Source organism: Chaetura pelagica, unplaced genomic scaffold, assembly GCF_000747805.2.
Source record: "Chaetura pelagica isolate M959 unplaced genomic scaffold, ChaPel_1.0 scaffold323, whole genome shotgun sequence".
Lineage (NCBI taxonomy): Eukaryota > Metazoa > Chordata > Aves > Apodiformes > Apodidae > Chaetura > Chaetura pelagica.
In genome coordinates, this window is record NW_009952640.1 from 639,745 (window position 1) to 655,534 (window position 15,790).

The 15,790-nt window shown below is 42.7% G+C and overlaps 1 protein-coding gene across 1 annotated transcript in view; it reads left to right on the forward strand.

Moving 5' to 3' along the window:
* The window catches only part of FAM124A (family with sequence similarity 124A), a 17,606-nt gene extending 2,694 nt beyond the window's left edge, over window positions 1-14,912 (forward strand). The window contains exons 2-3 of the mRNA XM_009993747.1: window positions 1,422-2,161; window positions 14,037-14,912. Coding sequence (XP_009992049.1) covers window positions 1,422-2,161; window positions 14,037-14,912 — 1,616 coding nt within the window. The remainder of the gene's footprint in view (window positions 1-1,421; window positions 2,162-14,036) is intronic.
* The last annotated feature ends 878 nt before the right edge of the window (window positions 14,913-15,790 follow it).

Below are 15,790 nucleotides of genomic sequence, written 5' to 3' on the forward strand. Positions count from 1 at the left end.
ATGAGAACTGTGCTGTAATTGTATTTTTGACTATTTGCTTATTTTTTCTAGATTTCCCCTAGGCAAAATACATGCTTGCTACTTGTTCTGCATATCATTTCTTTCTGCAGCTTGCCAGCTGAGGCTGATGGTATGTTTACCAGTTGTCTCTGGTGAGCTATGCAGTTGCATCTTTACACTAGTTGTATAACACTGCTTTTCCATTAAAGCAATTGCTGACGTGTCACAGGAATGATATTCTGATGCCAGGAGGGAGGGGTTTGTACTGATTGCCAATAGGAGGGGAAGCAGCCCTCTGTTTCAATCCCCCTATTTAATGTGGTCTGCACAATGAAAAGCTTGGGAAGCCTTTCTAAGGCTTCACACATTTAGGCTTAGTGTCCATGCCCAGAGTCTCAGACGTAGTAGTTTCAGAACACCACAAAGGGGGAACCATTTCAGCAAAGATAAACAGATTACCTGGATGATTTATTAAACTGTCTTGGATCTCTGTTCACATGTGCCTTTCTTGACTTGCAACATCAGCAAAACAAAAGTAGCAATTTCTCCCCTGCCCTCCAACCAGCCATTGCTCTTTTTCAGACCTATCAAAGAGTTTGGTGGACAATGACAGATAGAGCCCCCATGAACATTCCAAGGCTAACTAAAGATTTCTGTTTTTCCTTGAGAAAGTATAATTTTTTTGTGCTTTCTCCTTTTACCAGTATTCCCTGATCTTATAAAACCTTTGAAGCAGTAGTATTATAGTCTTGATGGTCTGAAGATATAAACAGTGTAGGGTTTGTAGGGACAAGTAATAACTTTTCCTGAAGGCTTGTCTGTTTTTTTCCCAACTGTATCAGTTGGTCTAATAAAATATATTACCTCTCTTTACAAACTTTGCCTTACTTATTAAAACAGTTGCCTCCAGAACACAGAACACTCTTAACTGAGTGGAAAACTCTTAACATCAAGGTGATAGAGTGGAGTTCAGTGGTGTGATTTCCATGCCCTGAGCCAACTGGCACAAATTAAAACAAGGCGTGATGAACGCTGTCCACTGTGATCATCCTGCACATCATTAGTGTCCCTTTCACCCCGCCTCTACATTAGTTTTTTTTGTCTTTCCTACCTCTCAGCTATATGGGGCTGTATCTTTTCTAACACAGAAATGCACATCGGGTAACATATTTCGGATGCTACCTCAGTAGAAACAGCAGCTCAATGTGGAACGCTCAATGGAACTTCTTTGTCTTCTCATTATTTTCTTGGTTGCTGTATTTCTCTACATTATTTACTCCAGGTGATCTTGAGAGAGATTAAAAGAAAACCCAGTGTGAATGAGTAGGCTGTTTCCCCTGTAAGGATCACGTGAATGTTGACAAAAGTCAAATAAATTGGGTTACAAGTCTTAAAGGATATTTTTCTTCTTCTACTCTCAGGTGAACTTTCTGTGGAGGACGTACAAGACCCGTTCCTTGTTAGTGTACATATTATCACAGACCCAGGTGAATCCAAGACTCTTCAGCAAGCCATTGATAAGCTTCTAGCCTGGATCCACCCAGACCTCCAGCTGTTTCGAGTCTCAGAAAGACGAGTGCCCAGGAAGTGCAGGAAGCCGGGGAAGGCTGGCGTCTCTCAGCCAGCCCTCGCCATCGTTCTGTTCCTGCAGGAGGAATACGGAGAAGAACCCATCTTGCAGCTCCACGAAACCTTTCAGCGGCCTCCTTGGCGTTACCACCACACAGAGAGAGTGCATGGGAAGTTCCTCCCTTACATGCCATGCAGCCAGGACTTTTACACTTTGGCTCCAGGGACTCCTCTGTGGGCCATTCGCCCAGTGCACTACGGGAGAGAAATCATCCGCTTCACTATATACTGCAGGAGCGAAAACTTTGTAGACATTTTGAAGTTGTATGAGTTAATTCTGAAAAGACCTGTGTGTCAGAAAAAAGTGGACTTCTGTGTTTTTCCTATCTATTCTAACATGGAAATAGACATTCAGTTCTCCTTAAAAAAACTTCCCAAGGGCCAGGTGCCAATACCGACCGAGTCAGCGGTGCTGGAGTTCAGAGTAAAAGATGTAGGGCAGCTCGTGCCTCTCTTGCCCAACCCTTGCAGCCCCATCAGTGAAGGCAGGTGGCAGACTGAAGACCACGATGGTAATAGGATCCTTTTGCAGGTAAATTCTGTACACAGGAAAACAGAAGGATATTTATTGGTTTTGTCCAGGAAAGCTTAAGCTGCCGTGGCAGCCAGAAAATGAAGTTCTTTTTTGCTCTGTCCTTGATGAAAGAGCCAGGACAGCACTGCTGAAGAAAGAACTTGAAACCTCTTGCTGTGTGTGTAACCAATCAGGAAGGCAGTGGATGATACTATCCGGATATCAGTCAACTTCAGTTTATGCAAAGAGTGATGTGAGATGAGGTAGCTGTTTGAAAGAATGAGGAGAGAAAGAATTATGAGCTCAAGTGAATAAATTATGGCAGATGGCTGTAGTTTTATAAGAAATACAAGCACAGAACTGACACGGGTTTATAAAATAGCTCTCAGGTATGATATTTTTATGGAAGGCAAGCAGACTTCCTGATGGTACTCATTATTTCCTAGCATCACAGGGTGACAAACTGCATCTCTCTTTTGCACAGTGATTATCAGCATGATAGAGGTGGCAAAGGGAAAGAAATGCACACTGAAGAGCAACCAAAGAGATTCATACCCAGAGACTCGTTTTGAACTAATCTCCTGTGCTTGTAACCAAGTCTTGAAAGAGAATTTATTTGTTAGGACATCTGCAGGCAACATACCTGGGCAAAGCATCAGCATGCTCTCCTTCACTACACCACATCCAAGGGAGATTAAGGGGATAAGATGCATCAAGCTTTAAATAGCTCCCTGTCCTGCAGAGGGGGTATCTGAGAGAAGAGGTGTAGTTGCATGCTGCTGGTAGAGGTCTTTATTGCTGCTTAGCCTTTGGATCGAGGAGCACTGACCCTCACCTTTGGAAATCTGTTGTTCCAGGTTTGAATTAGGCTATTTTTTTCAGAGTTAATTGCATTCATGAAACTTGTTGAAACGTCTGGACTTGTTTCTGTGGAAGAGGCAATGTGGGTGCCATCCTTCCACTGCACGGGCCTCTCAGTGTTCAGCGTGAGCTGCACACCCTGCAGCACAGCGCCTCTGGGTTTGCAGCTCCTGGGAGAGAAAATCCAGGTATATGGAGCATCTGTGCTCTGGTGGGTCACGTCCAGGTGGTGGTGAAACCGTTTGATGCCTGCTGGCAGATGCCGCCCATGGAGATACCCCATGTCACAGCACACATGAAGGGCTCAGGAGGCAATTCAACTTCCCTGGCTGTCTGCCAAGGCAGTCGCAAATTGATCACGGTTGCTGCTTGCGCAGTGGGCACGTCTGTGTTAGCCTGAGTTAACTTACAAACTTAAGCTTACGAGAGCCATCATTGTAACTTTTACACAGCAACCACACTCACTCACATCCTCTTTTCCTTCTTCTTTTACAGGAGGTTTCTCCTATGTGATATAATTTTGGTTTATGGGTTCTTGCACTGGTTTCAGACATTTTTCAGAAATAACAGGTGGCAGGCAGTAAACAGGTAAAGTGAGACTTTCCAAAGAGCAGGCTGAGGTAAACCCTGCAAGGAAAATCAAGACAAGATTTTAGCCATATGCACCAAAAGAGAAGAGTGAAAACCTGCTAAGTGTGGCTTCCAAGGACCATTCATATCTGTTTTTAGTGAGGATGATGATGCTGAGCAGAAGGACAAAATGGTAAATGGGAATGAAGTTACAGAAATTGAAATTATCACATAGGAAATGTGGTAAAGCAAAAGAAGTTTAATATATGCAAAATAGGGAGGAAAACAGAGACTTGGGATCTATGTTACGTGATTGTAAAGTCATGAAGACAGAAGTGCAGGTGTACAGGTTTAAACAAGTCAGTACAATCAGAAGTGGAGCTCTGTAACTAAACCAGAGGGAAAATGTCCTGTTTGTACTCTGAAGACTATAAGCCACCAGTTCAACATGGCCATGAGGATACAAGTACAGTTTTCAGTGTGTACTGGAGTTAGTATCCCCTGAGGGGCATGGGAAGTGCTTGTGCCATTGAGCAAGGTCCCATGGTCCTCACCTGTGTTCAGCCCTGGCCTCCGGAAAGGTGACTCTAGGGAGGAGCAGCTAGATGGAAACTCTCCCACCCCAGGAAGAGGAATGGAGAGGCTGTCTGACAAATGGAAACTGGAAAAGTAGGTTCACCTGAGCGTGGCCAGAATAAGTCTGAAGAGAGCTCTGAGTCTGCTTGGAAAATATCCCAGAAGGTGAATGGCGGGAATGGGAAAAGTCTGTTTCACTAAATTACTCTTCTGGCACAGGAACAGAAAACTGTCGATAAATAGACTTAAGTTGGCAGTTGTCCATATTGATGGCCAAGTACGTAACAGCCACCCAGCAGGTGCAAACAGGTTAATATCCTAATTGAAGACAAGCTGGTCAGGGTAGATTGTATGATGGAGCATGGGTTATGGGAAACACTGGATTTGGTGATCCATGGGTTCCTTATGTTCTTTTAACTCATTCTGGGTTTGAAGCAAATTACAGTATCTGCCTTTTAAAGTAACAGGGCTACCTTTTGACTTCTCATTGAGTGCTGCTATTAACAATATTATCAATCACAGTATAACAGAATTTTCATGGTTAGAAAGGACCTCTGAAATCACCGAGTCCAACCATCAGCACAAAAAAAACACCCCTAAAAAACTAACAAACAAACAAAACCAAATAAAGACAAATAACCACACACATTCCACCAAAAAACACCCACAAAAAAAACCCTTACAATCTCAGCCACTAGAGCATGCTCTGAAGTTCCACAACTACACATTTCTTGAATACCTCCAGGGATGGTGACTCAATCACCTCCCTGGACAGGCTGTTCCAGTGCCTGACCACTCTTTCAGTGTAGAAATTCTTCCTAATATCTAATCTAAAACTCCCCTGGCACAACTTCAGGCTATTTCCTCATCAGTCTCTACAACTACCTGGAAGGTCATTGTAGAGAGGTTGGTGCTGGTCTCTTTTCACAGGTAATTAGCGACAGAACAAGAGGGAATGGCTTCAAGCTGCAACAGGGCAGGTTTAGACTGGACATTAGGAAAAATTTATTCGCAGACCCTGGAATAGGCTGCCCAGGGAGGTGGTTGAGTCACCATCCCTGGATGCGTTTAAGGGTCATTTGGATGTGGTGTTGGTGGACATGGTTTAGGGGAGAACTTTGTAGAGTAGGGATGATGGTTGGACTCAGTGACCCCAAGGGTCTTTTCCAACCTGAATAGTTCTATGATTCTATATATCAAGCGAAGCAAAGTGTAAGCTTCAGTTGGCTTTAACAGAAGAGCATGCTTAAGAGCATGTTTACCTCCTATGGGAAGAGACCCATGCTTCTTTACCAACACTAAGTCCAGAAGGAGGAACTCTGGATAACATTTGTCAGAGCAGTGGGAAGAATATGTAAATTAAGTAGCTAAGAATATACCATATACTGGTATACTGAATATACTGCCAGTTTTATAGGTCTTGCTAAATGCCTGTTTGCCTCTGGGCACAATCCCTGCAGACAGCTGAAGTGCTAATGAACTTGTAGGGCTGGCAGTGCAACATGGTAGTGAGATCTGGCATTGTAAGATTCTTATGACAATTATTGTGCTAATAACCCTGTACTGTTTATGGGGTGGCTATTTTCAGCCTCATCTCTAGAACATCTTTGAAATAATAGTGCAAATGTTATCAGATCACAGCTTTTAGTTAGAGGGATTTTTTAGACTATTTGCTGAGGTAATTGGCCAATGTTCTTCTTACCTATAGTGGGATACTGTAATCTTGAGTTTGGAAGTGGAGTAATCTTTTTTGGGAAACATAATTTATTGCCTGAAGTTTCAGTTCTGAGTAAAGATTGCCTGTGGACCCAACCATTAAGTTTTATTAACCTGCTGCTGTGCTACCTACAGGCTAAGGCTCTGCTACCTCCTCCATCACTTGGTGTACAAAATGAGTGCTCTGAATCTATGGCCAAGCATTACTCATCACCTCATGGTTTCATGAGTTCAGCTGCAGTCAATTATGTACAAGATCAGTATGTTACTGTTGAATATGTCCTTGAAGTTGCCAGGAGTCAATCTTGAGTTGCAGATATCTGCCAGCTGCATGTATAAAGGCATTCTGTGTGGGGCATTTGCAGTGCAAAATGCCTGAAGATGGGAAGCAGCATGGAGGTTACATGCTTACACAGACGTCAGCAAATATGTTATACAGAGGAAAAGGATTGAAACCTTATAGCTTTAAACATCTTTTTTTAATTCAGTGTAGTATATACAGGTGTCTTCGAGGCTCATTAACTCATCTCTTCATCCCCTTTTATTTGGGGCCATAAGAACAGAAGTACCTTTATTTCCCTCAGTTTATTTGAAACATGTACCTATCTGCATGTAAAGTATGGTTGTAGTCAAAGCTCACACTCAGGGTTACTCAATGTAGAAATCAGAGGGAGTTCTCCATTAAGCACAACTGACCCAATATGTTTTGAGCTGAGAGGAGGGAGCAGAGACGATTCTTTCTGCGAGAATGCTGGAGACTGGCTGTAGCTCAAATGAAGAGCTGAGACAAGAGGACTCATGAAATGCAGAAAATACCCTGTCCTAGATAAATGGGCAGCAGGGATGGGTGTTACTGAGCTGCTGAGGTCAAAATAGTTACAAGATCCAAGGTTACAGTAACACTTTACCTTTTCCTTTTCCAGCCCCAGCTGAGACTAAGGGAAACATTTTACTCCACTCTGCAGCATGAGAAATGGTTTGCCTCTCAAGCTTATCTTGGCCAAGGAGAGGCAAATCTTGGAGGCTCGGGGTGGACTTCTGATTCTGTTGAGAGGTTCAGGACACAGATCAGTGTGGTCACAGTTGCATTTGCTTCAGCTGACCCACCAAATCCTACAAGACCTCATCTGGTTCTGCATTTCCTCACTCCAACACACAGCAGCGTTCCTTCTTCCTCTCTTAGTTTCCAGTTTGGGTGCCTTGATGATTATCCAAAATTAATATGATCTTGATAAAAGATGTAAATAGCCTAGGAGCATTAGTCAACCTGCTAACATTCCAGGGCCCTTGGGCTTTATGGCATCTCTGTTTTAAACCCCTGCCTGAACACACAGCAATTTAGTCTTCTGAAACTGAAATGTTTTAGTCTGCCTAAAGTGTCAGCAGGCTCAGTAAAGAAGTGTCTTAATGATTTGTAAAATGATGAGGGCAAGGACAGTCTTCATGGTATTATGTACCCCTGTAGTCTTAAATGCAGTTAAATAATCTGGTCCATGTTACTCAAAGCATTACCAACTATGAATTCTGGGAAATAAAGGAAATGAAGTGCAGTCCCACTACTGCAGTCTTGAGTCACTGCATTTAAGTATAAGACAGAAAAATAAGCACATCAACCAGAAGTGTAGAAGGGAGAAAGGAGAGCAGAAAACAGGCAAAGAGGGAGCACTTTTGCAGAGAACAGTTTGGTCTGCAAGAAGGAAAATTGAGGTGAGAAAAGAGCTTTAAGCCTGCTTGAATTAATAGTGCAGACAGTGCACATCTGAACACTAAGAAGAAGAAAGGCCAGAAAAGCATCAAGGACAAGCAAGGATGTATAAAGGACATCTTTACAAAAAAATAGTTTTTGTATCTCTTGAAACTGATGAAAAGGAAAACATTTTGGAGTAAAAATTGACTCAGTCAAGAGATGTGCCTTAAGCTGATTCAATTAATCTGCAAGTCTAATACTAGATGCCTGGTTTTAAAAGTCCGCCGCTCTGTTTCTCCTTCCCTTTTGGTGCCTAAGGTATTTAATTCTTCTTAGTGCTAATGATTGGATTTGGTGGGGGGGCACAGCTGAATCAGTCACTAACTGAAATAGGAAGTGATTTTTCGGTTGTTTTTTTCTTCTTTCCAAAGTATTTTATCTTGTCTGTAATCTTTCGTGGTATAGTAAGATCTCTGATGACTCTGTACACCCAGCAAAAACTCTTGAGAGAGAATATATTTAGGATTACAAGACACCTACCTGCTTTAGTTTTACAAACACAGTACATGCCCCTTTTCAAATCTATTCCACTCAATTTTAAATTTAATTTGTTTTTTACTTTTTAATATTGTGCCCTTTAAATACACTTTGCCTTTCAAGTAATACAGGGATACCAAGGGCTAATTTCCGCCACTTTTTCTCAAGTTGTTTCTGTTTTATTATTATTTCTGTATCAATCCCACTGGTTTTAATGCAATTAAACAAACACTATTGCACTCCTGTTGAGCAAGGCAGGCAAAATCTGGACTCATGATGTCCGTGCTGTGCTGGCTGTTTGGCCGGGTTCTGACCTCAGCAGAGCCCTGCTGGCTGTGCTTAATACAGATGATGCTTAATGAGATCACTATCTGCTTTCTTAAAAAGCAGATAACTTAAAATAGACTGCAGGAGCCCTCATGGATTTTTTGTGTCCAAGTCGAAAATGCATTTCTGTGAGGTTCACTTCAAATAGTTAATGGTATTCCCCAATATTCATCATTAAATTCTTCTGCAGCCCATTGTAATGCACAAAGACTCTAAATCCCTCCAGGCCTGCACAAAGATTTGTGTAGAGATTATAAAAGAGCAGCAGATTAGCACCAGATGAAAAAACCTGTTCTGCTAGAGAACTAATCTGTTCAGTCAATGGCCGCGCTTGTTGTGCATCTTCATGGCAAGGTCTGACAGAGCTCTCTCCCTGTATTTGGAATTTCCATCAAAATCAACGTGTCCATATGTATTGAGCCTTTGTCTTCTCAGATTGTTGACCCCCTTTCCAACTCTCTGCCGCACGTGTGCCTGACACAGGCAGCAAAGGCTGTACCAGACAGGGCTCTGTCAGGCTGCAGCCGAGTAACAGGCAACACAGAAAGCAAGCTGTAAGAAGGCTGAAGATAAGGTCTTAAAAAAGAATTCAGAAAAATTAAAGCAGATGCCAAAGCTTCCAAAGACAAGGGAAGAACTGAGGAGAAGGAAGAAGCCTGTTCTGCTGCAAAGAGTCGCTGTATGTGCATCACGCTGTCATCAAGGTACAAAAATAGGCCTTGCTGTTTTCAGTGTCCCATGGCCCAAAGGGCAGAGGAAGATCAGTGTCTCCTGCTTGCTTGTTGTGGTTTCTCCCGAGAGCGTCACACATGAAAATCCAGATTAAATTGTGTGGGACTGTCAGGCACTGTGAGGCTAAGATGAAGAGGAGCGGTCACATGAAGGCACAGGCTGCAGGCATGCTGTGCCAGGATGGTACAAGGGAGCATAGTCAGCAGCCTTGGCACAGGACTAGGAGCTAGTTTTGCCTGTTTTAATCCTGGCTAAATCATCGGATCCTCTCTGTGATCTCTGACAAGCTACAGAATGTAGATATAGAAAAGTCTTATTAGTCCACATAATCCAGTTCGCTACAATATAGGATTAGCCTGTAATCTTTATTCTCTAGTGTTTCATAAAACGGAGCTTCTGACACTCTCTACCTGTTGTACAGTTGTGCAGTCTGGTATTCTCACAGTCAGGAAAGGTTTCACTTTTGTTGCTTTCAGATGAAAGTATTAAAAATATCTCATTATCTCCCTGTCTGCCCGTATCATGAAGAGCAGCAACAGAAAATAGATCTTCTAAATTGCAACACATCTGAACAAAAAAGGATCAAAGTAAGCAATTCTTCCTATAAACAGCTGTGTTAGTGTGTCTCTTGGTCTGCCCTGCAGGCTGTACTCAACCCCTTCTCCTCTCTCATCCACTGTTACCTCCTGCCAGGCCAAAAGATCCTGACCAGGAGCTGTGACCCAGTAGCAAGAGCAGCAAATACTTTGTATAAAATGGAACGCTTTTATCTGCCCATGGGAAAGCTAAAAGAGCTAGGAAAAAAATAAATAAATTAAAAATAACAAAACCTTTAAGCTATTATCTTACCCAAAGCAGATTTTTCTTGTTAGTGTAAATATTTTCCAACCAGGCCAGGTACCTGCAGTGGTTCAGCTGCATGGGGTACATTGCCCTTTCCAGGTGCTCCCCCTTAAAAGTGCATTTCCTGTTTCCTTTGAGTCTCTCCTTTTTATCTGCATTTTGGTTAGGAAGTTCCTACATGAGAGCCCCTGGGGTTTCTATCAGGGGTGTTTCATCTCACCTCGCCCATTTATCCCGGCATTGCCCTCCACTTCACACCCCCATAGGCAATGCCTCTGGTGAGCATCGGTTTGAGTACTGGGAATTCCTGTAAGTCATTAAGTTGCATAGCTACAGTGGCAAAACTAATTAAAACTGGAGGGTTTGTAAATGTTAAAGCTCAAAACAGCTATTCCCGTGTCTGTGCTTTATTCCCACAATGCTTAAGACTTGACCTGTATTAATAGATTAATAGATTAAACATGCCCAGGAACATTCTCAGGCACTGAATTCCCTGATATGGAATGTCCCAGGTGTGTGCTTGCAGGTCTGGCAGGATACAGCAGGTACCTACAATTAGACAACTGAATCAGGTCTAGTATCTCTCATCTTAGAGACCAAACTAAATTGCTCTTTCTTTAGAATGGGTTTTAGAAGTTATGTCGATAAATGAGAATAACAAATTACTGCCATCATTTAAATGGAGGAGACTTTCACTAGTGTGCAGAATATCTCCTCTATACACCGAAGCAAAAAAAACCACACAGAAGTTCTCTCTGCAGGATTTGGTTTGGCTCCAGATTGTAGCAACCTAAAACTGGCGTCTTAAGTGCAGGTATTTTTGTGTAAACTACAGTCTATGTATTTACTGTAGTCAACGAGTGTGCATTCAAGGCAGCCCAAGGACCAAGACAGCAATTCAGCTAACCAGACACAAGAATTTTTCTTTAGGGGAAACTAAATTGCTCTCCAGACTCCATTGATTGCATTAACTAGGCATCTAAATCCTACACGTGATATCTCTAGGCTCTGTCTTGTATACATGTAGACAGATGGTGAGGTCTGTGCAAGGTGAAGGCAGGGCTCTCGTGCTGCCCACAGAACTCTTTCCAGTGCAAGCGTCAGATCTGTTCCCAAAAGCCTTGTGTTTTCAGTGCAGTTTTGTCTGAGTTGTTACCAGTGTTTGTGGTCCCAAAGGCCTTCTTACATTTCACAAACAAGAAAAGTGCAGTTGCTTGGATCCTTTGTTTCTTTGGATGCTTGGTCTGCCAAATTATCAACTAAGTCTACAAAACTACAGGAATATAGCATAAAAACAAGCCATGGTCAGGCAATTCATTCCTTTCTCTCTGCGAGGTAGGAGAAGTCATTCTGGAGGTGCTTGTGTTGATTCACCAAGCATGGTAGCTGAGTCCATGTGCTACTGTATCTGATGTCAGGCTACTGCAGAGAAAAAAGCAGTACCTTTGGTTAATGCAAACAAAATATAATGAGGAGTGTTTTCTTGGCAAACCCATCAAAAGAGTGCAGTGATTTGGTTGTGTATTTTGAGGATGTTTTAGTGTTATTGCTGGATTATCAAAAATGTCTCCAGTTAAGAAGCAGCTGATATTGCCTTCATGGACACAAGCTATTCATCTTGCTGAGCAATTTTTAAAACAATTTAACTCATATATTACATAAATTAAATACTGTCATGTGGAGAGTTCTGAAAGGATTTCTGGTTAATGTTTTGTTGACAATTTGACTCGTTTTATTTGACTCTCTTGTACTTGGTTTCTTATCAGTTAATGAAACTGCTCCACTACTGTAGTTAATGTCCACATTAATTCATTTAATTCTTTGTAGCATTAAACAAAACAGCTTATTATATTACTCAGAAATAGTTTATGAATTAACATACCTAATTACAGATACAATGGTATATATGTTAATATACAATGCCTAAGTGAGCTCCTATAGTTTGCTTGACCTATAAACCACCTCTAGCAAAGTGATCACAATGAGCAAAACGTTTCTTGCGGATGTGAAAATCTTTTTTTGCCTATAAAATCGCTGCAATAAAATCCAGAAGATGGTTATGACAGATCTAGGTCACAAAGACAATGTGATGTGCACTAGTAAGATGTTAGAAGCAGCAATGTATAGAGTTTTTTTAGAGCCAGGGTATACAAAGGACCTCCTTGGTTGCCGGGTCTCATGCCTTTCTGTCATGTCATATAGAATCATAGAATCATAGAATAATTAAGGTTGGAAGGGACCTTAAATATCACCAAGGTCGCACAAAACCTCTTCCAACCTGGCCTTAAAAACCTCCAGGGATGCGGCATCAACAACTTCCCTGGGCAACCCATTCCAGTTCCTCACCACCCTTATAGTGGCCAAGGTGGCCAGTGTGCCCAGGTGGCCAAGAAGGCCAACACTATCCTGGCCTGCATCAGGAATAGTGTGACCAGCAGGACCAGGGAGGTGATCCTGCCCCTCTGCTTGGCCTTGGTGAGGCTGCACCTCAAGCACTGTGTGCAGCTGTGGGCACTGCAGTACAGGAAGGACATGGAGGTGCTGGAGAGGGTGCAGAGAAGGGAAGCTAAGCTGATTAGGGATCTGGAGAACACATTTTATGAGGAGAGGCTGAGGGAGCTGAGGCTGTTCAGCCTGGAGAAGGGGAGGCTGAGGGGAGACCTCATCACCCTCTACAACTACCTGAGAGGAGGCTGTAATGAGGTGGGTGTTTGCCTCTCCTCCCTAGTGACTAGCAATAGGACAAGACAAAATAGGGGTCAAGTTAAGCCAGGGAAGTTTCACATTGGGTATTAGGTAAAATTTCTTCAGAGAAAGAGTGGTGAGGCATTGGAACAAGCTGCCCAGGGAGGTGGTGGAGGCACCATCCCTGTAGGCGTTCAAAAAACATGTAGACGTGGTGTTTCAGGAGATGGGTTAGTGGTTGGGGGTTGTAGGGCAGATGGCTGGACTTCGTGATCTTGAAGGTCTTTTCCAACCTCAGTGATTCTGTGTTTCAGAGGAAGAAAATAAAAACATTTGCACCACAGTAGGGAAGAAATGAGAAACGGTAATGATGGTAACATATATCTTCTATTTCTTCATTTTTTGTTCTGCTGTCCACTAAGGCAGTAATGTTGGAAGACAGAATATGAATGACTCTGAACAAGTATCAAAGTTCAGAAGCATGCAGTTCTTAGGCCTGTTCCTGAAACAAAAGTTCGTTAGCACATCCAGTTGAATAAACAACTTCGGTCTCCTGGAAGGTGTTAGCAACTTAACACGTATTGTTCTAGTTGCCCAGCACAAAGGCTCATGTCTAGCTAGATACACAGTACACAATACAACGGCTAGGTGAACAAACTTTACACATAACAATAGGACAAGACAAAATAGGGGTCAAGTTAAGCCAGGGAAGTTTCACATTGGGTATTAGGTAAAATTTCTTCAGAGAAAGAGTGGTGAGGCATTGGAACAAGCTGCCCAGGGAGGTGGTGGAGGCACCATCCCTGTAGGCGTTCAAAAAACATGTAGACGTGGTGTTTCAGGAGATGGTTTAGTGGTTGGGGGTTGTAGGGCAGATGGCTGGACTTCGTGATCTTGAAGGTCTTTTCCAACCTCAGTGATTCTGTGTTTCAGAGGAAGAAAATAAAAACATTTGCACCACAGTAGGGAAGAAATGAGAAACGGTAATGATGGTAACATATATCTTCTATTTCTTCATTTTTTGTTCTGCTGTCCACTAAGGCAGTAATGTTGGAAGACAGAATATGAATGACTCTGAACAAGTCAATAGGAAGTGAGAATTTGGAGCTAGTGTGATTCACCCTGCAAGACAACATTCCTCTACCACTTATTATTGTTGTCTTCAAGGCTCTTTATGGAAACATTTGGGATTTTGGCAGGGTGTTTTTCTTTGTTATTGAAGTGAAACATTTGCAGTAAGCATGCTGAATGAAGTCTGCTTCATAATTATTTGCAGGAACAACTCAGCAACGGAGACTTACGGTTGTAAGACTGTCAATTCTGTATTAATGTGATCTTTTCTCCCTCTCCTGGCTGCAGCAAGCACACAGTTGGTGTAGGAAGTCTGCAAAGCAGAGCAAGCAACCATATCCGTCTGTGTCAACAGATTCTCGCAACACCACTCTGCCAGCCTCTCTTCCTCAGATCCAGCAATCTGTCCCTGAACAACCAAAAGAAATGGGTCAAAACAAGGTGCATCACTCTAATGGCCTTGGTCATCATCTTGGTTTCTCTCAGCAGGACCTGAGACGCAGTGATCAAGGAGACTTCACACGCAGATCCAGCGATGCCTCCAACATTTCATGGTCATTTCAACGAAGCAAGTCTCTGTTCTGCTTGCCCACAGTTAACTCCTCCACAGACTCAGAGACTTTTCTTTTCTGTGAACCATTTCAGTTTCTAAATACTGAAACCAGGTTAAAAACATGGAGATGCAGCCCCAGGCTTAATGTTGATGACTTGGAGGGTGCACAGGAGACTGATGTAGACACAGGGATGAAATTGTCCTTCTCAGACTTGTCTGTGGTTTCTGCATATTCTGCTCTTAATGAATTTTGCAATGACTTGGAAGCCTCTCTTCCCCCACAGAAGCAAACTGTTGGTAAGACTAAACAGGTGGCCAGCAGTGCAAGGCCTGTATCATCCATGTGCAATACCTTTGAGTCACTTGACAGTTCACTGCCTTCTCTCTCTGAATGGTCTTCCAGCACATCCACATCAGCATCTCTCTCCAAACAGCCCTACCAGTCATCCAGCGCCACTCCTTGTCTAAATGATCATGGTAATGTTTGCCCAGCTTCACCAGCTAATGAAGAAGAATTTTACACTCTATCTTACACTTCCCAGGGCAAACATGTTCTACTTGTGAATGACAGCAGTGGGCCCACCTTGAGCTTGCAGAAGGTTCCTCACTGAGAAAAAGGAGATGTAGCAGAGCATGCTAAATATTTGAAGAAAGCTTTTGAATCCCTCAGAGATGGGTGTTCCCAAACAGTAAGAGTCTGAGCTTTCACCCTGTCCCTTTGTGCTGGAGAGCACGATCAGAGGTTTGTCCACAGCAGTGCAGGGTGGATGGTTTCTATGACTGACCCTTGGACTGGTGGTGAAGGAAATGCCAGAAGAGGCACATAATAACCCCGTTTTCTTTGACAGAAACTGAAGAGCAATTTTTGACACCCAATTGCTTTAACTTTTCTGAGAAATTTCCTTAAGTCAGGAAAGTTGGAGGGCAAAAGGGGTCTTCTTTCCCTTTCATAAGTTCCAAAGTCAGCTCTAAGCACAGCAGCTCCCAGTAATGTATCTCCAGCAGAGTCAGGGAAGACATTCCCTGTGAGGATACAGAGTTCCTTCTGACTTCTGAGAACTGGCAGTGCTGAGTTGGGGAGAAGCTTCACTCCTTCCCCAGAGAAGAGGAAGTTCCACTGTGTTGTTACTTTGACAGTCTAGGATGTGGAGAGTGCCAAAAGGGAAAAGCTTACAGAACGTTTTCAACCCATTCCCTCAAAAAGCCCATCCTTCCCAGTTGTAAGGGAGCCATTCAGGCTGTTGTCTGAACCACTTGTCTAGACAGTGTTAACTCAAGTAAACCACATTTGCTACTACTAACTCAGGCACTTTTTGGAATACAAAACAAAGAAGATAACCCAACATTTTAATATCTCACTACACCACTAGTCCCAGATGTATGGCAGCTCCCTATTTTTTAAGGAGTTGTCATTTTTCTGTCAAAACTAATTAACACAGAAACTTATTCTTTGCATTTCCAGTGCTTCTTTCTGAGTAAAACACATTTC